Raw genomic sequence first — 25,467 nt, 5'->3', positions numbered from 1 at the left:
TATTATTCGATCCTGAGGCAAGCAGCTCAATTACCACTCCGGCAAAACATCTACTGGGCAATGCTTCTTTTTTGAAGGGGGTAAAAGGGTTCTGTTTACCAAAAAAAAAACAAGACTATTACATTAAAATTATATGTAGAAAGAGCCTCTTTTCACTTTCTGTGGTGGTCATGGAGAGAATGATGAGGTCAGGGGCATAGACATAGGGCCCGGACTGTAAGTGATGGCATTTTAATGTTTTAAACCAAAAGGGGGGATGGGAGAGGAGTGCGAGAAGAGTGCGAAGTGTGCTGGAGGTCTAGCAGATGTCGAAAGGTTTGTAACGTGTGTCTTATACTGTGCAATTATGCCCATGTTTCCAGCTTCCTAATTGGAGGATTGGGCCTCCGGGGTGCTGATTAAAAAGATGGACTTATAAAAAGAGAACACGAGGTAATTCCATTACAGCTGGTAAAAGAGGATGGGAAAAAGAAGAAGAAATACGCGAGTGGGCCAGTCAAAGCAAACCAGAGAAAGAGTAAATATAGAGTGAGGCAAATAGAGAAGAAAACAAAAAAAGAGAGGCGTTAAAAAAGAGAGTGAGTTAAAAAGTGAGTGGGGCAAATAGAGAGTGTGACAAATAGAAAGGGAGTCAAATGGAGGCCGAGCCAAATTGAAATGGAGTCAAACTAAGTCTAGGTCAAATAGCGAGACACGCAGTAAGACAAACGGGCGAGCCAAATTGAAATGGAGTCAAACTAAGTCTAGGTCAAATAGCGAGACACGCAGTAAGACAAACATAGTTGTAAGAAAATAGAGAGGGTCAGAAAGAGACAGTGAGAGAAAGAGAGAGAAAGGGGATGAGAGAGCGAGAGATTGTAGAGGAAAAATACAGTGAAATACAGTGAGAAGGAGAAAAAGAGCCAGGGAGAGACAGAATGAGAAAGATCCAGAGAGAGAGAGAAAGAGAGTGATAGTAAAGAAGCTGTAGAAGTTATCCTTTTATAGTTTTCTCTGCATGTTTTTGTCCACTGAACGGAAGCACATGCACCCTCTGACCTTTGCTCTACTAGGAGATTTCAATTACACTGGCCTAGATAAAGGTAAGACAAGTGAGGGCGAAAACCAGTAGGGAAGCTAAACAACACAGTGGTGAGCATAAAGGAGACACAATGAACTTGAAATTAAAATCAACAGTTGCACCTTTGGTAGGCTTATTCATATCCCTCAATATCTCCCACGAGTTGATTCTCGATGTGCCCGCTCATGTGTTTCATAGCTGTGGAACTAGTGGCTATACTGCCTCTTGCCACCGCCTTTAATGCATCCCAATAATTTCCAGTTGACATAGCTTTCAGATGATTTAGATCAATATAGTTTCTTACTGCTGGCTTGAGCTCTTTCAAACACACTGTGTCTCTCAGGATACCCGGGGGCAGTCACATTGAGCTGGCCTTTTACGGCTGAGTAATTTCCGATAAGCTAGCTGTATGCCGCATAACATACGCTTTTCTAGCATACTTGTCGCAGCATCTCGTCGGATTGCTCCATTATGTCAGCCATACACCCTTGGTTTTGATTGGTGTTCCAGCCATTTCCTTGTTGCTTCAGCAGAATTGAAAATGTAAAGTTGTCCATACACTGCCTTATCTGCCTTATTTGGATATAGTGGTGAGACCAAATGGTGAATCTGGCCATGTATTTGAAAACAGTATGGACCTTTTCCAGGCAGTGATTTAATGTCAGCGCCGATCGATGCGAATGCCATTGCTGAGTTGTACTCTCGTACATGTTCTCTGTAGTTATTTGCTTTGCGCGCATCCCCTGTTAGAAGCTCTTGCAATAGAGTAGGTGTTGCAGACAGCGGCTCGAGCGAAACATTTCCATCAACACATCATTCAGAGTATTTATTCGATGTGTTTAACTCATGTTCTCAAGATCTTGCATTGCAGTACCCACAGTTGTAAGACATATTTCCTAGGTAATGCTCTTCCACGTTGATTACAGCTTGTAGATTATTCACATTGGGTACTTATATTTGATAAGTCATACAGTGTTTCGCTCTTCTTCTCATTTACAACCGTTCTTCCCTTTCCTCAATGTTCTCTGTCTGTCTTCATCATAAAGTTTAATTTCCGTCTTTTAGTCCATTTGATCGCTCCTCTAATGTATGATTATCATTTCCTTTCACACGGTTCAGCCATCATGAAGTCGGACGTGTATTTAATCTTGATGTGTTTACACGCTGTTTTTATTGCTTGAAACCTTGTATCAGCTGACACTTGTATGATAGCTGAAACTGACACATTGTGTATCAGAAATGAAACTTGTTTGGAAACATAATGCAACTTGTATGGAACATACAGAAACATATGGAAACGTATGGAAACATTGTATCAGCTGAGAAGTTCAGAAACATACCTAAGCATTTTATATATATATAGATAGCCCAGATCATACTGTGTTCATAAAGTGTGGTGGGTTCCATGTCTACCTTCTCCACCTGTCGCATGAGACCAGTGGGAGCGAAAATGTAGTCTATCCTGAAGGCGAATTTGTGTACATGCAACAAAGTGGATAAAGCCTTGTCAGTTGGGTGTTGCACATGTCACAGTTATACCAAGCTCACTGAGGCAGTGTTTCAGTTTATGTGTCACTGTACCGATTGTAGAGTAAGTGTTTTGAGCCGCTCTATCTGTAGCGCTATAAATGACTAGGTTCATGTCCTTCATCAGGAAAATATCTCCCCCACAAACCGTTTTAAGGGTGGCTGGAAATGCAGATATGAACATGTTTTGGTGCAGTATTGGGTGCATAGACCAAGGCTAACGTAACCCTCGTGCCCTGTAGACTGCCCTTTACTATAATGTACCTCCACCCTGGGTCCTTCCTGCTAGGGAGATGCTTAAAGACCATGTCTCTATGAAATAGAAGGGCCAACCCCACCCTCTTACTGTTCACTGAGGTGTGGAATTTAGTATCGTATTCCCTATAGCGAAGCCAGGATTTGTCCCTGTGCAAGAAATGCGTTTCATGTAATGCCACAATTTGGACCGGCATGTGCCTTAATGCACTAAATAATTGCACCCTCTTATTAGCGGTATTGAGGCCCCTAACATTTAGGGAGCCTAAGATTGTCACCATGACTATGTAATCCTTGTGTTCCCAGAGGCCCCATGCTCAAGAATACCCCATCCAGACAGTGGTAAAGACAGTTAAAGGCATAGTTGAAAGGAACATCTTTTGTATTTATCCTGAAACTGGAACGCAAGAAAATGCAGCTCTCCATTACAGCGGTTTTCCCATGATAACGCGTGTACCCCTGCCAGTCTCTCCCGATAGGTGTCATGGTATCCTTAGGGAGTACGTCGCACCCCAGCACCAAACCCCAAATAACGCCCTCATGACCGCCTGGGCTCATACAGCAAACCTTAATAACCGTAACCTTTAACAACAGGACAAAGCAATTAACAGTTATTTCTCATCCTCCATGTAATGGCTTGGCAGGTGGAAAACGATGGTCTGGAGGGTTGCCCAGAGCAATGCCAGAGGTTTAGATTAATTAAAAACCTTCCAGCCATCACCTTTTGTCTTCTGCTATAGTTACCCTGAGTGGTTCGGGCATGCCCAGATGTGGGTCTCGTGCGTGGTGGGCCTAGAGACTCAAGCCAATTCTCACTGATGAGGCCCAACAAGGCTGAAACATGTCTGGGGGTGCTTGCAGTCTCGTGCAGAAGGGGTGTGACCTAGCAGTTCGGGCTGGATTGCCCATTTTGGGGTGGGACCAAGCCTGATTTGCATATGGTCATTCTTCTTGTGTAATGGCTTGGCAGGTAAAATATTATGGTCTGGAGGGTTGCCCAGAGCAATGACAGAGGTTTAAATTAATTCAAAACCTTCCAACTATTACTTTTTGTCTTCTGTTGTAGTTACCCAGAGTGGTTCGGGCATGCCCAGACGTGGGTCTTGTGCCTGCTGGGCCTGGAGACTCAGCCAATTCTCACTGATGAGGCCCAACAAGGCTGAAACATGTCTGGGGATGCTTGCAGTGTCATGCAGAAGGGATGCAACCTAGCAGTTCGGCCTGGACTGCCCTTTTTGGGGTGGGACCAACCTTGATTTGCACATGGTCATTCTTCTTCTGTAATGGCTTGGCAGGCGAAAAATGACGTCCTGGAGGGTTGCCCAGAGCAATGACAGAGGTTTAAATTAATACAAAATCTTCCAGCCATTATTTTTTGTCTTCTGCTCTACTTGAAACACAAGCAATCCTGGACATGTTTCAAACTTGTTGGGTCTCATTAGTGAAGTGAAGCTCAGTTTCCCAGGGTGGAGTGAGCAATGAACCCACGTATGGTACATGCCTGCTAGTTCTTAAGTAGACAAACTATAACTGATCAAAATGTGTTGATTGGAAAGTTTTGAATTAATTTTATCCACTGGTAATGCTCTAGGTAACATTCCAGGTCACCATTTTTTAGCCCATCTGTGATACTGCAGAAAGGAACTAGCCATTTGCAAATCAGTATTTGTATGGTGGATGTACTCAGTTAACCCGATGAGGGTTTTTGAATTTGCTAATCAATGGCTCAATGGTTTTTGAGTTGGGGTGGTTAGCTGGTCTAGGAGTGGAAAGCATAGATTTTGGCGAGTAGTCTTTAAAGGGATTTGATAATGGATTGCAAAACTTTGAAGAAGATAGATTCAAAGGGTTCAATTGAGCAGATCGATGTGCTAATTGGGGTTTGATGTGCTCAGTGGGGCATGAAATTCTCTCTCTGTTTGATCATTGTTCAGATGGCTTGAAAGTGAATTTATGTCATTGTTGAGTCAGCAGGAGTTCACATAAGAAATGCCTCTTGAACTGGGGGTGCTGGAGAAGTCCTCCAGACAAACACACCAGGCTAGTAATCTCTCCTGCTTCTTTCTCCTCAGGCAGAAGTTTATAGAGCCACTTCCAGCCAGACCCCTTCCCTCTGGGTACCTAGGTGCCCTGGTCTCTTTGTTCTCTGCTAATGGAAAGCTCCTAATTCTTCCATCTTATGTTCACAAGGAAAGCTAAGAGAAGGGTATCTCACACTCCCCTGATCAGCCATCTTCACCCGGCTTTGTTTTATTGATGGTTGGAAACAGATAACCCTTGTTGTAGGGACTCTCATTGGTGGCTTACCAGCCTTCTGCCAAGAGTGTCCTGCTTGTAGTCGAGTTTCCACAGTAGAGAACTAATTCCAACACACCGGAGATCACATGTGGCCTTACCTACACCAATATACAGAATCCTTACATAAAAAAGAAAACAAATGGGAGATTTGACCGAATTTTGGACGTACGAAAATTACGTATGACCGAAAATTTCGCCCAATTCCCCATTCGGTGGTATTACAGTGAACAACGGCTGCAGGGGTGTGGGGGTGTCCCCCGCACCCTTGTTCACTGTAATGTCAGTGGGGGTTGCAGTGTTTCTCCCGCACCCGTTGGAATAAATGTTGGAAAAAAAAGAAAAGAGGACCCTGCAGCGCCGGATCCACGCAAGTGAAGGGAACCGGCGTTGGAAAGGGATGCAGGACACGGCGGCATACAAGGAGGTGTGCCGCCCACAGGTAAGTAAGGGGTTAGGGGGTAAAGGAGTAATGTGAAATATCAGGAGGAGAGAAAACCGAGCTATTTTCGGTAAAATAACTTTCTTTTTTTCTCCTTCGGACATTTCAGATTTGTTTATTTCTCGGTAATCCACAACATCCTGCCTGGAATTATCTACCCTTGCCCAGACCACTCCCTGCTGAACTGAAGTTAGGCTCTATTTTGGGTTCAGCCTAGCCTAGGAAAACCGTCCTTCACATCTAAATGAAGTGTAAAACTGCCTCTTGAGAGAAACAGAGGCCTTCCTGGGTTGGACTGAAGCACAAAGAAACATTTGGTGCTGCATTAGTTTAGGTTTTCATACCTGTTCTTGGTCAAGCTGGAAATATTAGCCAGTGGTGGAACAGACAATGTATTAGCTTTTGAAGTCCCATATACCTCTTCATCAGATGGTGCAGAGTGAAATGAGTGGCAAAAAAGCGCTCACTGCACAGTTCATTCTCATGGAGGAAAAAATTAAGTATTTATATTTTAAAATTCATTGCCTTAATGAAAAATATGCATTCAATGCAGACCTGGGGTGGCTGCTATTTCTAAAGAACCATACAAATGGAAGCAGGGAGCACACATTACAGTTTTCACTGAAAATAATCCACATTTCTAGCTTCATTTTAAAAAAACAAACCTTCATTGCATAGCTCCATTGAATGTAACATGTTCTCGAGGTTGAAATTAATTGATGTTAAACATATTAAAGTGACATTGTTCTAAACACATAATTGGAAAGCATAGGTCTAAAAGTATGTTTTGCAGCTCTATGTAGTGTCATGACAATGTAGTGATTTTAAAATTGCTGCTATGCTTTACTGGCTCGTGTACATTGTGACAGTATGACATGTGTTACAGAGGTTTAAATTGTACAGTGTCCAATATGAGCTTGGTATACCTTAAGGTTTCCAATGACTTCCTGGCTTGAATAGAATGTGGAAATTACAGAACATGTTACAAACTTCTGAACATTGCAATGTCTGCGGTTATGTCGGTGTGTCTCATGCACAATAATGGGTGCTGACCATTTCAGCTTAGAGTCTCAAGGTTTCTGTTGTCAATGTCTTGTGTACGTACCAATTAGGGGTTCTGAACTATAAGGTCCAACAACAGTTGTTGAGAGGTGACACTGTAGGGCTGTCTTCTGGCTTAGGTAATGTAATTGCCTTGCTAGACCTGGACTCAATGTTCAGACCTCTGCGTTTTAGGTTAAGCATCTTCAAGTACTTGACCTTCCTCTGTTCCGGATTGCCATCTGTGAGGGTGTACAAGTCCTATCTTTTTTTATTAATTAAAATGAAGAGGGTAATTGCTACTCAAACCCCCATTCATAAATGTGCCGTGCCAAAATTGATCCCGGAGGATAGCTCAGCGGCATCGTGCGCGTCTTGGAAGCAAGACGACACGAAGCAACAACAGGTTCGATCCCCGGGTCTGCGCTTAGAAACCTCTGGGTGTTTAAGCGCGTTATAAATACGTAACTAAGACAAAAAAAACCCACAATTATGCAACTAAAAAAAACAAACAATTCCTGTAACAGCGCCTCGATGCCTGCGGGCTGTGTGAGCGGTTTATAAATGTAAAATAAATAAATAGTGCATTTATGTTCCTTTTCTCTACCAGTCTCCTGCCACCCACAGCACCAACCCTGCAATGGCAGCAGTGCAGGTTCAAAGGGCACATGGGTATCCCTAACAACTACTGGAACATAAAGTTACACCAGCCAGAGGTTGCTTTTTAATCCTAAACACCTCAAATTGAAATACGTGTGCACCTTAATTAGTCTGGGGACAGGCTCATCTTTAAATGTAATTCATGCCTGATTGTGACATGATGGCTTCTAAGATCATACAGTTGTACATCCACAGCAATGTAATATCATAGACGTTTCAGCTATGTGAGCAGGGCTCAGTTATGACAGGATAATATGTATTAGCCACCTGGCCTGACTGTCTCCAGAACTGCCCTGTGGGACAATGGCCCAGAAGCTTCCCCCTTGATCCCTCTGTAGGAAGGGTATTGCCTTCCTCTATTCCACAGGAACCCTCCTCAAGCTATCTCCTGTGAGTTAGTGCTTCAAAGGTAGCACTGGCTTAACAACGTCATACTCACACCAGGGCTCTGACCAATGGAATCCCTTTTAGGTTAGCAGACATGGGAAGCGGGCAGAATTAGAGTTGCCAAAGGGATCCAATCTTCTTGGTTTCTGCTAGAGCTTCACTTGAATATCAGGTACCCCCATTTCCTGCAGGATAAGAGACTCTAGGTACAACTTCAGAAAGTAAAGTGCACTTGTTACAACAGCCTGTATTGGACCTCTTAAAGTAGGCTTGCTTTGGACCAATCACCTCTGGTATTTTGCCTTTATAATGAAGGAGCAATGCTTCCGTCTTTTGATTCATCTTTGGACTCTCATGACAAGAAGGATTTGGTGGACCTCTGTTGGGAGTACAGTGTACTCCAAGGTCCTCTGCCAGGGAGGTGAAGACTGAAGGCATCCAAGGCAGAGGCAATCTCTGTCCCCTAGCCACCACCATGGGGCATTGGGGATGAACTGCTGTGGACCAAGGCATCTCTGTTGGCTGTACTGGAAACGGGACCCTGTTCATTGGATGTGAACGACTCCTTTAGGTACGAGCCAGCTTCCTGGAGTGGACGTGCAGAACTGAAGGACTCACCTTGTCTTGCAGACCCTGAAGTATGCTTGCCAGCAGTCTAGAAGTGCAGAAGCAGCTGGATCGACCACACATGGAATGCTTAGAGCAGCCACAGGACCAAAGGGGCTGCCTTTGGCACTCTTTACAACTTTGAACCACTTGCTGCACTTTTAGCCAACCAGCAATCAGCTTGATCCATTGGAGCAGATTGACTCATCTCGACCTCAACATGGGTTTGACATTGTGGGAACCACTGACTCGAGTGCCAATTCGGCTGCTGGATGCCATTGACTCATCCGTCTCAAACGCCTACACATAAACTTGAAAAACTGCTCAGAACCATTGTAAGCCATAAAGTCTTGATTGCCTGGACCCAATGGGAGCACACATCTTCGAAAACAACTCGACACTGACCACAAGTGGGAATGGATCGACTTGAATGTCTCAACATTGGCTCTACCACAGCAAAAGTCCCCGCATTCCCAGCCTCAATCTGTTGAGTACCAAAAGTGGTGTATCTGAAATTCACAGGCAACCCCACTCTCTAGATTAGGGTTTTAGTAAAATAGTTCATCTCGGAAAGAAAATCCAGAGGATACAATTTGAAAAATATCGTATTGAAGATTTTATTATACCTAATACATATAATCTAATGTGAGTTTAATCACGATTTAATCCGCACTCAGGCAATTATTTATTTAACATAGCAGGAATACATTTAAAAACATCAAAATTCATACGATTAAATGCATTCATCCACTTCCATACCACATACATCAATCCACTCAAACAGGCCAACAATGAATTTAGGATAAAAACATATGACAATTCATCAACAATCCAATTATTATAAAAAAGATTTTTTGTGCAAAACAAGATGCATAGCCACAGTAGATTTTAGAAAAGTGGTCAACAGTAGGGATAGGCCAAAGTTGATAAGTCTTTGAAGTTGGCCTTATCCAAGGTTTGTTTCTGAGCTGATCCACCTTTTGGGACCACAGTGACCTTTACGCCCCCTTTAATACCTTCTTCTACTAGAACATATGCTTCAACAATGGCAATTGCACAAATCCTGGTCTGAACACCTGGCTTTTCGACCCAGAGTAACAAGTTCTGCATTCTCTGTGTTACTTTTACAGGAGTGAGCTTTTAGTGTTTTAATCAGTTTGTTCGCATTTTCTTGTTTGATTAAAGTCCCAGGATTTTTATAGAAACGTGATTGGACATATTTTTATTTTACAGCCATGTACTAAAGCTGTTTGGGTTTTTACTGTTATCCGCTCACACACGTCCTGAAGACATAGCCTGCTTTCAGTCCACGTTACTACAAAAGGTGCAGGAGGTATCCCTGAAGGGCTGTGGCTGTTTTACTTTTATGAATGGTATCACTGCTAGTTTTGTAGTGGTCAGGGGCTAATTAGGCGCTTTAACTATTACTCATTTCTGTACTCCTTCAGATTAGTAACCAATTCATCACAGCCACATTCTTCTGTGTGTGGTATAAAAGAGATTACCTTTTTAAAACCATCACCAACAGATCCTGAAATGTGTGGCCATCTTGTGTAAATGGTGATCTATTGGTTTTTCTCTTTTGTGGTTCGAGATGGCATCCCACTGTAGGCTCATCCTCTCATGCAGCTCCTGGCCGAGCTCACCTACATATTTTCAATGCAGGCATTCCTTGCATTGGATGAGGTACAGAACACTGGACGATGTGCAGTTGTAAATCCTATGTATCTGTTTTATTGGGTTATATGGGCTCATTTTGGCTGATTTAACATAGTTGGGTAGGGACATGCTGCATCTCCTAACATTACATGGGGATGTACTGGGTCTTCTTTAGTGGAAACCCACTTCTGGTCAGAGATCATGCTCGGTTTCTTGCTATATTGTAAGCAATTAAGGGAGCTTCTTTGAAAATGTCTATGAGCTCATCGCCCTTGCTAAGCATTGATTGCAGTTCCTTAACAATCCTACTCAGTAGTGTTAATGCTTGATGGTAGGTGACAACCAAGGGTATTGTTTCTGGATTTCCACTATCTCTATACTGTAGCTGGTTGCCCCTGGGTATTTTCAATGCACTATTAATTTCCCTGTCAATGTGTCTGGTTTAGGGACCATTTTGCAAGACAGAAGTGCAGAGTGTAGTGAGTTGATTGTGGCTTGTCCTCCTGTTGGAACATGCGTGTTTGCATCGGATGGCCTATCTGTAGACAGCAGAACATTTTGTGTGGCTTGGATGGAAACTTGCCATATACAGGTATGTGCTCGTGTCTGTGCGTTTCTTGTATACAGTTGTTTCTAGGTGGCCGATCCTTCTAACAGGAAGTGTATGCTCGATTTTGGAATATTTCATTGTGGTTGAAGGTGTTTCGTGGCTCATGGAGTTGTGTCAGGGAATCTTTGCCAGCTGTGCCATATCCGTCTGTTATTGTGGGAACTTTTGTTAGAGGTATGCTAGGAAAAGATTAGCATACTTTTAATGTGGTGGCCCTTTCAGTCATTTGTGGGACTTTAGGTGTCTTCCATGAAGCAAACATTGTTGTTGTGAGAATGAATCTCATCAGGTCTGTGATGGCAGTGGTTAGTTGGGGTGGCCATCTTGGTAACCACTTTTTACAGGAATCTCCGGCATGGACAGATTCCTTCTTTATGTGGATTTTGTGGCATAGAGTGTGGTGAAATCCAGCGTGGCCATGAGTTCATCCGGTGCTAGACTTAAAGTGAAGTTCAAACTGAAAATGCCATTTTTTCCACAGTGAGAATGAACTGTCCAATTGTGCTTCTTTGCCACTCATTTCACACTGCACCATCAGAGGAAGCAGTGCCTTGGACGGTGAAAGATAATGAATTGCTCAATCTCTGTATTGTATTTCCAGTTAGAGCAATTACATTTTGTGTGACAAAACGGTGCAAGGCAAGTTTGTTAGCTTCATTTCTCCGCAAACGAATATGGTTATAACTTTGTTTCTAAACATATCACAACATTTTCCTATGGAAAAAATATTCCTTTATCTTTAATTGTCTCTTATATCCATGATATACTGTGCTAGGACACAGTAATTGGGCTGATGAGTATGCCGGTCCGCTAACAACGGTACCTTTAAGTTACCGGCACCGTTGTTACCGGCAGGGGCGTTGCTAGGGGGGGGCTAAGGGGGCTATAGCCCCTGATCTTTTGGTTGTAGCCCCGGATAGAATCTCAGGAGCTACAGCCAAAAGACTAGTTAGCTACCAGTCCCAACAGTTCTGACATCAGCGTAGCCCCGGGTCTTTTCCAGACCTAGCAACTCCCCCGGTTACCGGACCAGCATACTCCTAGTTCTGCGAGCGGGCGCCTTTCCGCCTGCCAGGTGTGACCTGGCGGAAGCAAAGGCACACGCTCGCAGACCTTGGCGGATACACCGGCACCGTTATTAACGGTACCCGTGCATCCCTCCTCCCCATTCCCATTGATCCTATGGGAATCGAATGGGATTGGGGAGTCATTTTTCCCAGCGCTTGCCTATGGGGAATTACCGGGACCGCTGGGGCTGTAATGCCCTGGTAATTCCCCATTGTCAGGTGCTGGAAAAAAACGACCCTGGCAGCAGCCGTGTCGTTTCTACCAGCACAGCTACAGCCACGGTCGTAATGAGGCCCATCATCTCTGTGATTTAAATGTTGGAAATACCAATGAGTTTTAACTTGAATAATTTTGAACTAAAATACATTCTCCTGGCTTTCAAGCAGTTTGGGCTATTATAATGCTTTCTTTATTAATGTTAAGCATATATTGACGCTTATCGTTTAGTACAAAGCTGCCGAAACATATCTTTCTAACCTCAGACCATCTTCCTAGTACAAACGGACTCTTAAAGGGAGATAACATAAGGAGACTGCTGCATAGTTAACCTTTGAGGTTGCCGGCAACTTTTTATCTAAAATGGTGCCATTTCACCATTTAGTTAGTTGATGGTCTGTCTTTCCAACGTGCACAGCAGAAGTGTAGCTGTACCTATGGATTGCAGTGGCTACGTTACTTACTCCCTGATTTAAATTTTAGCTCGGGTGTAGAGACTGACCTCACTTTTTAACCACAGAGCATATATGGAGCATATCTTTTTTGCAGAGTGCACTTTCTTGCAGAGACTGAATACACTATGGCCCTGATCACGAGTTGGGTGGATACTGCCCAAAGTTAATTACGTTAGCACAACCCGGTCCTGCTATATTAGAGCTGCATCACGGGTTGGGTGATAATGGGAAATCCCCATTCCCCATTGGTTCCTTTGGACCCAATTAGGTATTTTTCGGCACAATTACTGCTCACTTATACCGCCAATGGTAATTGCACCTAAAACGGGGAGCTAAATGGGATTTTCACCTCCAGCAAAAAGCCGAGGTACCGCAGCCAATTTAGCACCCAACTCGTGATCAGGCCCGCCCTTAAATGCGGGGGTATTAGCATTGCCACTGGATTTAAGGGCCACCACCCAACTCCTGATCAGGCCCTAAGTGTTACAAATCTTGAAAAGTCAAAGGAGAACATCCTTTTACAGATGATATTCTGTCACACATACTTTGCTTTCCCAATTAACTGTAAATCAGGGGTCTGCAACCTTTGGCTCTCCAGATGTTTTGAACTACAATTCCCATGATATCTGGCTTTTGACTATGCTGGTGAGGCATGATGCTCCAAAAGATGCAGACCCCTGTTCTAGATACGCAAACAGCACAAAGAACAGAAAGCAATATGCAGTGTGTCATACAAAAGAATTATCAAGCTTCTCAGCACACAGTGGCAAAACACGCATACAGACAACCCTCTAAACCTCAAGCCATCTGACCTCCACAACACACAAACCAAAGAAGGCTTTCTGGATGGACCCCCACTAAGCATGGGTAGAAACACAGAAGAAGAGTGCAATATTGACACCCTCCTCCTCCACAAGAACCAACACCAGCCAGGGAGAAAGGGCATTTTCGAGGGTTGTTGTGCCCCAGGCCTGCCCATCAACCTATCTGTAAAGTACCCCGTGCAGGGGAATTATATGATATGATATGATATGATACGGCACTAGTCTACATGGTTGTGCTGGCCAGGGTGTAGGTAGCCATTTTGCAAGTCAGGGCACAAGACAGCCTCCCTCCTCTGCTCTTCTAATCAGAATAATAGGAAATAAACTGGGCAGCAAGTCCACTGGTGTGCCTCTTCCTGTCTTGAATCCATTTACGGGGAGACATCATGGTTTCATAGGCTCATTTATTAATTAAGCTGACATCACTCCACCTCAAAACAAAATTCTGCATTCCATGCGATTAAGCTCTACCTAAGCACCAGTTTATCATGGCTGAAACACACCACATCTTCAATTTCACTATTCTCTTTACCGTTGTATTTAGTGGCTTATTTTCCTGTTTCATTTTAGAACAGGAAAGAAAGAACTTCAGCTCTCTGCCAGAGTTCTTGAAGGCAGTTATTAGGGAGCCCCAATGTCAATCAGCTGTTCAGTGATACTGATTGAATGCATTATGGTGAAAGCTGATTGATGGTGTCAGCCATTTTATATAAACATGTGGAAATGTTTTATATGGGGAGAGAATCGTTGGATGTTACTTTTAAGAGCTTATCTTTTATCCATAATGCATGGGGCCTCATTGCAAGGGTGACGGTGCAGGAAAAAATGTGTGGTAATTTGATTACTGCCAAGTGGTAATTCCACCGATCTTTGGAGGAAAAGTGAAGGATGGTAAATCCTCTACTTTTCCTCCCAAAACTCATCAGAATGAACGCTCAGTAAATCCACTGGTGGTAATTCTGCCAAAAATCCTCATGAATGGGGACTAACACTGCCTTACCCACGGGACCAAGTGGCGGTAAGAGTCATTGTTCCATTTGGCAGCATTTCGCCAAACTCGTAAAGAGGGCCCTGGTATTTTGTATTTTTCTCTTTTGTTCTGCATTACATTTTCTTATATATTTTATTGCTGTAATTTATGCTATTTGTTACATTGATAATTTTGTTATTTTTTTTGTGTGCTTTTAAGCATGTGAAATGTGCTCTAAAGATGGCCACATTTTCAATATTACTGTGGTCAGTGAGGTCCTTCTTCAGGCTCTCCAGACACCTGCAGGCCCGAAGGTCCACCTGTGCATAAAGACTCAGCACAGAACTAACACAGGCAGCTTTGGGAGGTAAGACTGGATTTCCTTTGCTCCTCCTCACTTTCACCAGCAAATGTCCCGCAGGCTTGTGGTATATGCCATTCTCTAAAGCAGCCATAATCAATTGCTGCTTTTTAGTTTTGGCTATTAGGTAAGCACCACCTATAGCCAAAACTATTGCATTACAGTACAGCTAGGGAGAAATGGCACATGAGGATGGACACAAAGCTTGTAGGTTTTGTTTGGTTATTTATCCATTCATTCACTACCCATGGCCAGTGCCACTCACTTTTTGCCTCACTCCGCCCAAAACACAACCTACTGGGAACTCTTTAGGCTAACTTTTTCAAGCCTTTACAACAACCTTTCCACTCTAAGTGCCTGCCAGTGTTTTCTGAAAGCAGTTTTCTGAAAGTTAAGGATTTAATCAGAGCTGTAAACACACTCCTGGTGTAACAGAAATGTCCCAACCAGGTCTGCCTTCAGCCTGTCAATTTATAAGCACTATGCCTGTCCTTCACTGAAGTCCTGTTGAAAACAAGCATTTGCAAAGCCAAACGTTTTGCCTTGTGTACAAGTAGTAGGTATTTGCCACGCACAGCTATTATACGCCCAGGTAATCACACCATTTTGCAGCTTCTTTCATTGATGGCCAGTTAATACCACTACGGCAGTGCCTGGCAAAGCCCTTTCACATGCTTACACAAAACCCAAAACTATTGGCTTTGCTAATGCATGTAACCATTTTTTTTAACACTTGGTATAGTTGGCTGGATGGGGGCGAGTGCCAGGGAGAGTCCTCGAGTGTCCTCCCTGCAAAAAAGAGTCGAGACAAAAAAGGAAGACCAAAAAAAGGAGGTATTCTGGGAGATGGGGGAGGAGCATAGAACGGTACAGGGTAAAAGGGGGCTCTGCCAAAAAAGACTTCGAAGGTTTTGCCATGCAGTGCTATGTGAACCGAAAAACATCAATACACGGAGTCATTTAAAAGGGAAACTGATGGAAGTGAAGCCCGCGTGAAAGTCAGCAGCAGCATTTGGGGACTAAGGCAGGCACAGAGCAGAAACCATATAGGAGAATGATGTTTCACTGGGAAGTGTACATTCAAAAATATGTGGTATGGTGTGTCTGGGTCAGCGGTACACTCGCATATAACCCTGCCCCAATGTCAGCTATGACGGCATACCTGAGCAGCACACCATGCTCACCTTGCGCAGCCAGTAGTGGCCCTGTAGTGCGGATGAGCAGCACACCATGCTCACCTGGCACTGCCAGAAGGGGCGCTGTAGCGCGGGAAACATAACGTAAAAGAATACATGTGCATCATTAAAGAAGGACTTCATCTGAAACGCGGGTAGCACAGCACAGAAACTAACCAAGGATGCACGCTTGCCCAGGGCATATATGAAAGTGTTAAGTGTCAATTGTACTTTTGTATTGTATTGTTTATTTATTTGTAGAGTGCACCTGGCCGTTAGACAACTGGGCGCTTGTGAAGTCTTAGGTTACAGTTACATACATATCTTACATTTCTTATGTTACAGTTACATAGATATCTTCCATTTACAGTCAAGGTGTCAGTTACAAGTGAGGGTATATTTGTATTTGCAAAAACAGCTGGAGGCAGCACTAAACAGCAGTATGCAGAGTGGAGAGATGTATATGTGCAGCACAGGTGAGGTTCATGATATATATATGACATATATGAGGTTTACATTTACAGTTATCGATAACAGAAAGGATTAGAAAAGGTATAGAGAGAGGAGAGTTAGCCTAGGTGTGTTGATTTCAACACAAGTGTTTCGGTAGGTGGAAGCCGGTCGGTCAAAGGTAAAGCGTCAGCAGTCGTTGGTGTGTAGCCAGAGTTTAACATTGGTTTTAGAAAGAGTGAAAGGAAGGTGTGGCTCTTAGGGAATGCGGGATAGAGTTCCATAGATGAGCTGCCAGTACAGGGAAGCTTGAGCCTCCAGTTCTTTTCAGATTGAAGTTAGGGATTCTAATACTATTGGCTTGAGCCTTTCTGATGGGGCGTTCAGATGTATGCTTGGTGAATTTCTCTGTGAGGTAAGCAGGTGCTTTGTTATTGAGGCAGTTATGTGTAATGTTCAGGGTTTTTAGTTTTATTCTGTCATTGATGGCCAACCAATTGGCGGCTCTTCTTTGTTCAGATATGTGTTGTCCTTTGGGAATACCTAATACTGTTCGAAGGGTGTTGTTTTGCAGGGTTTGGAGTTTATTGGTGTTGTGTTTACTAGTGCCTAGATAAAGTGCGTTGCAGTAGTCTAGTTTCGATAGGATAAGGGCTCGTGCAATAGTGATGCAGCTGTCAGTGGACAGAAATGGTTTACATGCGTGAATTAGTTTGCAGGTGTAGCTAGTAGCTGATGCTGTGGCATTTACTTGCTTGTTGAGGTTGAGAGCTGAGTCTAAATAGAATCCTAGGGTTTTAACTTCCTTGGCTACATTGATTTTAATACCATCAATAGTGATGGATTTGAAGTAAATATTAGGGCGCCTGGTGGGGTCCTGATATACCCAGGTGGGTACACATATAAATATAAAAAAATCAGGATGAGAGATCCTACAAGCAGCTGCGTGGTTCTGAACATATACATTTATTTCAAAAACACAGAATTTTTGGATGAATTCTCCATTATTTTACAGTACTTTCGATAAGCACAAAAGTAAGTGACAACGGACAAGTGTGATTATATACAGTGGAAATACAAGGTAAGTATCCACCTCTATAATGTAGAGGTAAAGACTCCACATAAGGGCACAGTCACATATGATATGAGATCAGATAGTGATAAGTCCATATACACAGTTCAATGGCCGTTATAAGAGAGGCACAGTTGATATCTGCCACCCAATCCAAGGTACGGCCTTTGGAATGAGTGGGGCCATTGTTCCTGATGGTGAGGCCTGCTTCCAAAATTGTGTTGGCTAGGATAGAGGCATTAGTGTCTTTAGGGTCATGGAGGCCTAAGTTGAAATCGCCAAGTAGGATGATTTGTGTCCCCGGTTTGGCATTAGTGTTCAGAAGGGTAGTTATGTCTTCTTCAAAGGTACCTAGAGGTCCCAGAGGTCTATAGATAAGGTGCACAGTAATAGTGCGTGAAGCGGAGATTCCTAGTTTTAGCGAGAGTAGTTCTGCTGAGGACATAGTCATATGATCTATTTCTTTGATAGTGAGATTGGCTCTGCAGATGAAAGCTATGCCGCCTCCTTTGGAGGTTTCTCTGTCTTTTCTAAAGATGGTGAAGTTCGTGGGTATGGCTAGCATTAGGGCTGGGCCAGCCGCTTTATACAGCCATGTTTCAGTCACTGCTAGGAAGTCCAGTTGGTTTCAGGTGATGATGTCGGCAATTTCAGATGCGTGGGCTATCAGAGATCTAACATTGATGAGGCCTCCCTTAAGGTTATTTGTTACTTTCGTGGTATCACTAGTGTGGTCATTGTTGATCAGGGTTTCAAAGGATTTAGTGCAGGGTTTCTGAATATGGATAGGTTCGGTTTTAGAAGTGTTACAAGAGACTTGTGTGGGCTTTGACTTGGAGAGGCCGTGTGAATGGTGTGCTCATGGTGGCTTAGGCAGTCTAGATCCTAGTCTATAATTTCTTAGTATGGTAGGGCAGACCTATCTCTGGTAGATCTGGGTAATGGGATCTAATGACTGTTGGGTTGAAGGCTGGGTATGCCTCTTGCTAGTCAGTTCCCTTGCTGTCGGGAGCCTATGGTGTAGGGCTGCCATGTAAGAAAGGGCAATAAGTATGGTAAGGATGGCAAGGGAGCAAGTGGATAGATTGGACATAGAAGATGTCATATCGGTGTTGATATGGGTGTTTGCCTATTATCGGCAAGTGTGGGGCGCAGGAATGGACTAGTTCTGGATGGCAGCAGTAGGCATAGAGCCAGACTGGTACAGAGTAGTAACAGTGGGCATGGGGCCAGGCTAGTACAAAATAGCAGCAGTCAACATAGGGCCAGGCTAGTACAGAATAGCAGCAGAAGGCATGGGGCCAGGCTAGTACGGAATAGCAGCAGTCAATATAGGGCCAGGCTAGTACAGAATAACAGCAGAAGGCATGAGCCATGCTAGTACAGAGTAGCAACAGTGGGCAAGGGTCTGTATTTAGTTGAATAGCTGTGGAGTTTTACTGAGTGGCCAGACAAATGGAGGGCTGTGTAGGAGGAGCATAAGCAAATGGAGCAGTTAGCAAAACATATAGATATTAGGAAGGAGATATTTAACAAGGTCTGTAGAGATTTACTTCATACAGTTTCTAGCATTGTGTCAGGGGCAATGGTTGCAGGGCAATACTCATGCAAAAACAAGCGAACACAATTTTACACTCCAAGATGGAGGTAGGAGGGATGGGGCTGAAGCAAATGATGTTAAACAATAGTCAATAGTCATAGGTGCATATTAATCAAACTTGACTAATTTTGGAAGCAGGCAGCGTTGTGCAGTGGTGTAGCGGTCACACAATATAATGATCCACATAGTTAAAAGGCTGGTAGGTCACTAGAGAGTGGGTATAGCGCACAGTGACGAGTGCAGCAGGTATCCAGAACAACTCAGTGTCTCACAATAAAGTCAGCATCAGTGCTTGCCGGTTGAGTTGATTAATGATGGTAGCACCGGGAGCGGCAACAAGAGGATAGTGAAGCAGCCTGGCCGGAGTTCCTGTGGATTGGAAGGGCAACTTAGCTGGGGTGGCAGGGGCACACCGACAGGTGGGCCAGAGACGTTGTATGCGAGGTGTAGGATTCGTGGCCAGTGGCGGCCGCTTACATAGGGCGGGGGGGCGCCGCCCCCCCAGTGGGAGCACAGAGTGTGCAGAGAACAGATGTTCATGTTCTGTTCTCTATTTCTGCAATCTGCATTTTTTTTTTTTTAGCAGAGCTGCGTGCTGTTCTGCGTGCTGTTAAATCCAAGGTATTTATTGCTTGGATTATCCAAGCAACAAATAAATAAACAATCTGCTGATGCAGGCCCAGCTTTGCCGTCTTCATGGCTGGCTGGGCCTGCTGCAGAGGGGCGCGTCCCCTTTTACACATCTTTTTCCACAGTAGAGTGCGAGAAGCACGTAGCTTCACGCACTCTACGTAACACCATGTCAATGAAAATGCTGGCGGGGCGCTTTCTGTGCGCAAACAGCGCACCTGTCAGGACCTCCTTGGCAATCGTGGAATGCCATTGACTGCTTGTCAGCCAATGACATTCATGATTGTGCGGCTGGGTGTGGTGACGCCATTCGACAAGGCTTGATTGAAGGCAGCCCACCAAGACCAGAGAAAAGAAGATAAGGGTCCACGAAGGCCTGCGGCCTGCCTCCGGTAAGCGAAAATGACAGAGGAGTTCACTTAACTTGGTGCCCAGCCTGCTTTCATTCCCCCAGACAGTGCTCCCAGCCCACGACCGTCCTGGTCTTCCTCTGGAGCCCTGTCCTGGGGAATGCAGGGCCCGGGCCGGGCCAGTTGAATTGCAAATGTTTGTGCTTGTGGGCGGCCCGCCATTCCCCAGGACAGTGCTCCCACTCCCAGACCGTCCTGGTCCTGGAGTCCTGCCCTGGGGAATGCAGGGCCTCGTTCTCCATGTAGATGCCATCGAGTGTCTGGCACCTTTCCTCGCATGTGCAAAGTGTTGTCTTTATTTTAAGTGGGCTGTAAAATGTATTTAAGGCGCACCGCTGCCGTTTGCATGACCTCCAGCCTGATCTGAAAGAGAGAGGATAGGAGTCCCCCTCTCTTTCAGATGAGGTTGTGGAAACAGTGGTGGTTTAGGTTTGTGGGGAGAGGGCATGTATGGGGTGCATCGTGCAAGCTAGCAATCTGTGCTCACTGCGTGCACTGACGAAAAACTCATTATGTTGCATGAAAATGGAAATTGGAGAAAACATACACCCATACATGATGCCAGCATGCCACATGTTGTTCAGGAGACGTTCCTCTGTGGATGTTCTCTTTGCATTTTGGGACATGTAGTTCCGGAGTTGTGATGGAACGAGCAACACGACATTTTGGCGTGTATGTGTTAGGGAGACTGGGACATTTGTTGACAAAGGGAGCTGGCATCTCTTGTCGGGGAGCAGCATTCTGATCCCTGCATACTGGCTTCATTTCAGCAGATTGTGCATGTTTTTCCTGCACAAGATAAAAGCAGATACACTCCATTGAAATCAGCAGGGCACTGATAGCTACCATTGCACATTTCTGCTGTGCAAATGGTAGAAGGATAGAGATACCATCAGACTCATTGCACGGTCAGTGAACGGCACGGAAACTTGTGCGTGTTTTAGGTTCCCATGCCTTTCACTACAGCATTTATCTGTCTCCATCGTATGCAGAGTTGGAATAGAACATCTGTGAAGGAGCCTAACATGGCAGGCATATAGTGAATTGCCCGCCTGTCACATCATCCTCACTTGGTGACGCTTTCCAGAATTGTATACCACCATGGGGGATGCGAGCATTGGTCAGGCTCAACACCATATTGCCAATGGTTTTACAGTGGGCTAAAGTAATTGTAACATTATTTTACGCTGATTGTGTGCGTTTGTCTCAGACCCATTGCTTAGGTGGCATCCATTAAGACTTATTCAATCTAGGGTTAGGTATTTCAAATACCTCGCAATCCACAGCCTTAAATACAAATACCATATTTATATTTAAGGCTGTGGATTGCAGGCTTTATGTTTGGAATGGGTGCTGTAGACACATGGAGTTTTCTATTCATGCGCAGTGCATTGACTTCTTAAGAATGTCTTTTGCTGCATATGAATGGCAGTAACGGAGTAACAACATATTTTTCTATCATACTGGATATGCATACACCATAGTACCAGCTATTCTCAATACCAGCTGCTGTAAAATACAGCATCACACTTGCACACGTAAGAATAATATACCGCCATTAGTATGTAAAACCTAATGCTTTTTATGCCATATTTCTGTGCGTTTGGACAGTAAATTGCACATTTTGGAAGCCATTTTTGAAATATTTTCGTGTGGGAGGGGGACCCCCGCACTCCCCTTCATGTGGGTTGGACTTGCTTGCTGCGCTCACTCACTCACAATTTCGCTAGGAGAAATTTACGCCCCACCACCTTTCAAAGTCACCAGCCGCCACTGCTTGTGGCCCTAGGCTCGAAGGCTCCTGACAGGCTCACGACAGGAAAAGGTGCCTTAGAACGTGTGCCTTTGAATGTGGGCCGGCTTTAGCCTGCCGGCTCGTAATTGGCTCTCAAGTAGATACGGTGGGCCAATCACAGATAGATAGTGAACCTGATGTGTTTCAACACATAGGTGTTGGCAAGGAGATGGCGGGCGGCCATTTTGGAGTGGCTAGTAGCCTTGTGGTGCTTAATGGTGGATGCAACACTCCTGTGTAATGGGGCCCAGATGAAATAAGAACGAAATTCCCATTCAGAAATCAGATTGCAGTAAGGAATTGTGGCGGGGCTCCGGCGGGGGAAATGCAAAATGATCGATGTAGAGCTGCAGGCTTAGTATTGCAGCATGATAGGGAAGAGTGCCTACCTTAGGTTTAGGGTGTGCCTCCAGACAAGCCACTTCTCCTGCAGTGGGGGGGGGGGGCGGGGGAGCTCCAGCTCCTCCTGGGGCAGGGCAATGAGTGTCTGTGTCAATCTGTGGTCAACCCCACAGTCACAACCTCACACTAGATGACATGGTTCTAAAAGGTGTGGTATTTTTTATGCATTATGCAAACATACCTTTTGAAGTACAATAATCAAAGAAAATGCAATGTATGAGTAAGATATGATATGATGTCATTTATAATGCGCATGTACACAAGGGTTTCTAGGCGTGAAAGACGAGTAGAGCTTGCATATTGATTTATTTAATTTTTCTAACATGCCAAATGCCCATAGGCCTCAAGGCGCTGCACAGATAGTGAGATGCAAAGTACAGAAGCAGGAGAGGAGCAGGAGAGTGATGCATAGCCAGGAGGACTAGCCAAAAAAGTGTGTTTTGACTGCTGTTTTTAAAGCAAAGCAGGGAAGAGATAGAACGTATTTTGTTTGGGAGGGCATTCCATTCTCTGGAGCCTGCGCTCAAAAGTTGCAGCCACCAAATATAGACAATTATGGAAAATGTTGCTATTGGACTATAATGGAAAACTGCAAAGTGCGTAGTTTGAAGGGTGTAGTATTCTGTCTACATCAGTGCCCCATATCTGCAGCTCTGATTCTCTTTTTGATTATCAATTTACTTACTAAAACAATATACTTTTTTCGCTCAGAACCTCCAAAATGTTTGGAAAATGCATTTTAACTAAATGTTTCTGCATTTCTTTATTGCAAGACCATAGTAACACGTGTGACAGATTGGGGATAATGTGAGTGCAATCTGGAGCATTATAGAGTATTCAAAATGTACGTGGAACATTAATGTGGAACTGGACATCTGCAGTTCATGGCAGAGTAAAAGGGCCATTGTGAAACATTGCAAAATGTCATAATTGAAACATTAGGGGGTGTGCGAATGTAAAGCTGCGCTAAACAGCATATGGAATTTCGAATGAGTGCTAAATGAAGCATTACGGAAAATTGCAATTGTGTGTTGGCTTCCTCTCCAGGCCAGGATACTGTCCGAGAGTGCATGCATCATCTACAAAGCAGTCCGGAGCAACACTCCAGTGTACCAGGCAGCTAAACTCCACATATCTGGTGGCATACGTTCCTCGCGCAGTAAATCGAAAAACCAGTTTGAATCACAACTAGTCCGCAAAGAGAAGATCTGCAAACAAATCTTTCTCTGGTCACACACCCACCCTCTGAAATTCGATTCTAGTATTGACTCGGAATGCCTCCACAATTCTCCAATTTCGCAAAATCTCTGAAAACGTGGACTAATCCCAATGGACGCACATACCGACGCGCAGATCTGGACTCACGGTACTGCGCTACTGTTAAAAGATACCAGCCCAAACGCAGGCTACTCCCACCCCGTACAGTGGCTCCACTGCTCCTGGACTAGGTCAGCACTTTAAACAATAAAACAAAGTGAAAAAATGTGTTGCCAATGCAACATTCCTATGGGAAAGAGCATGCATTGCAAAAGTGTGTAACTCTCAAGTAATATCACTATTTTACATAGAATTTGACTTTTTCTGCTGTGACCCATTATTTTACACAACTGTTGCACCTACATCTGCTTGCACAGGTAGAGTCAAAAACACAGCACCAAGAGTGATGTACATCTCTGGCTCTGACACGCGATACCCAACGTGATCCACGTTAAGGCCTAATTTTTTTTTATTTATTTGTAATCTGTATAGTGAACTCAGAGGTATCTAGGCACTTTTTGCTTAAGAGGGTTCGTTACAGAAGTTGCTTGCAAAGGTAGTAAGTTACAGACATCCCATTATTAGCTGACATGGGTAAAAAAAATACAGGCATTGCTTATATTTATTTATTTATTTGTCATTAGTGCAACCGTACACACTTCACCTGAGCTCCAAACCTATAAACCTCCGGCCAGTCCTTCACTGCAACATTAGTGGCAGATGACTGTTACACCCCGTCATCCATTCCTGAATCCTGTCAGGACACGAAGCCCCTCCCTAAACAGGTCTTGCGTTCTCAACAAATACTACTGTGGTAATGCATTTTGACTGTCTTCTGAGTTTTAATTGGGTACACTGCGTTTAGGCAGCAGACAAGTTTGAACTAAAACCGAGCTTGCCATTGCACTTCTGTAAACACTTTATTCCACACATGTCTGCGGGAAATTGCTATATTCTTTGCACTCAAATTGAGGTTGTCCCGTGCCCTTCCCGGTAGTTTAAGGAAAATGACTTCCCTTCCACTTACTCTATCGACCCTGGAGAGATGACAGGATAATTCCACCTTTGAACCTTAGGTCCGCAACGTACATCATTCATGACTATGCGATGGGTGCCCAGCGCAGCTCTCTCTCGGAACCAGCATTCACGTTCTGATATAAGGACCCTGTAAATACCGCGGACTCACTGAATGGCGAAAGTGCCACTTTTACACGTACCTGTCTAGGAGTGGGCAAAACACCCAAAAGCCGAAAGAGCGAGTCCTCCTGGCTGCCCTTGTTGTAGGACTCGACAAGGCGGGCCACAGTCGCGAGGTCTTCCACGCCTTGGGAGGCCTGCAAGGGCAGCGAGTAGCAGGCACCTATGGACGCGGAGACCAGCAGCCAAACTCCCAGCCAGGCGTCCATTATCTTGGATGAAGGAAGGTAGAGGGGCGTCTGCTTGAGCGCCTAAAACGGGCGCGTTGTTGATGCACGATCGTCCTTTCGTCTTTTCTCGCTCTGTTCGCTGCCTGTTAGCTCTGCCTTGCTGCACCCCTTTATAGCCGGCTGTTCCGTTTCCTGCTCTGGCAAGTTGACTAAGCCTGATGTGTTACAGATGTGTGCACACTTACTTGCCTCCTGACTTAATTTCTGGCACACTCTGTTGTACTGGGATGCCCATTCAGGCAACCATATAAACCACTGAGGAATGATAATAATATAAATGACATCAACACTGATTTATATAGTTTCCAAATAAACAGACTTGATGATTTACGTGTGGATTAAAAATTGGATGTCTCTAAGACTAGGGTAGATATCGATCAATTGCGTCAGTATCTACACGAGATAGTCAAATCGATTTCAGTAGAGATTTAGGAACAATATGCTTACAAACTTTATAATTGGTTATTTATATTAATACCAAAGAGGTTTCTAAGCCCCACCCGGGATTTGAACCCATGTTGCTCTCGAGCGTGTTTCCACTGAGCTATACAACCTGGCTCCCGCCTGACTGTGTGTGAGGAAGTCACGGTATGAAAAGTGGTGAACAATGAAAGTGATTGTCCGGATTTACTATATCTCGGCGTCACATCGTTCAAACTCATTCATTCACAGATAGAGTTGAGCCAAAGGTATCACTGGCTGTCCCTTCCAAGTCCAAGATTTGAAACTGCAAGGATTGCTAGCCATTTCAGAAACGGCTATTTCAAGAGAGTTAAGAGATCCAAAATAATAATACAAAAAAAGTTAGGCCTG

General features: G+C 44.3%; 1 protein-coding gene across 1 annotated transcript in view; it reads right to left on the bottom strand.

Moving 5' to 3' along the window:
- LOC138569273 (cathelicidin-related peptide Oh-Cath-like) overlaps nt 1–24,805 on the bottom strand; it is a 94,323-nt gene extending 69,518 nt beyond the window's left edge. The window contains exon 1 of the mRNA XM_069647110.1: nt 24,445–24,805. Within this exon, the coding sequence (XP_069503211.1) occupies nt 24,445–24,633 (189 nt within the window). The 5' untranslated portion in view covers nt 24,634–24,805. The remainder of the gene's footprint in view (nt 1–24,444) is intronic.
- Nucleotides 24,806–25,467: the final 662 nt, after the last annotated feature.

The sequence above is a fragment of the Ambystoma mexicanum genome, chromosome 2q, assembly GCF_040938575.1.
Source record: "Ambystoma mexicanum isolate Mex_15411 chromosome 2q, UKY_AmexF1_1, whole genome shotgun sequence".
NCBI lineage: Eukaryota > Metazoa > Chordata > Amphibia > Caudata > Ambystomatidae > Ambystoma > Ambystoma mexicanum.
The sequence above is the reverse complement of the archived record's forward strand: the minus strand, read 5'-3'. Positions and strand labels throughout refer to the sequence as shown.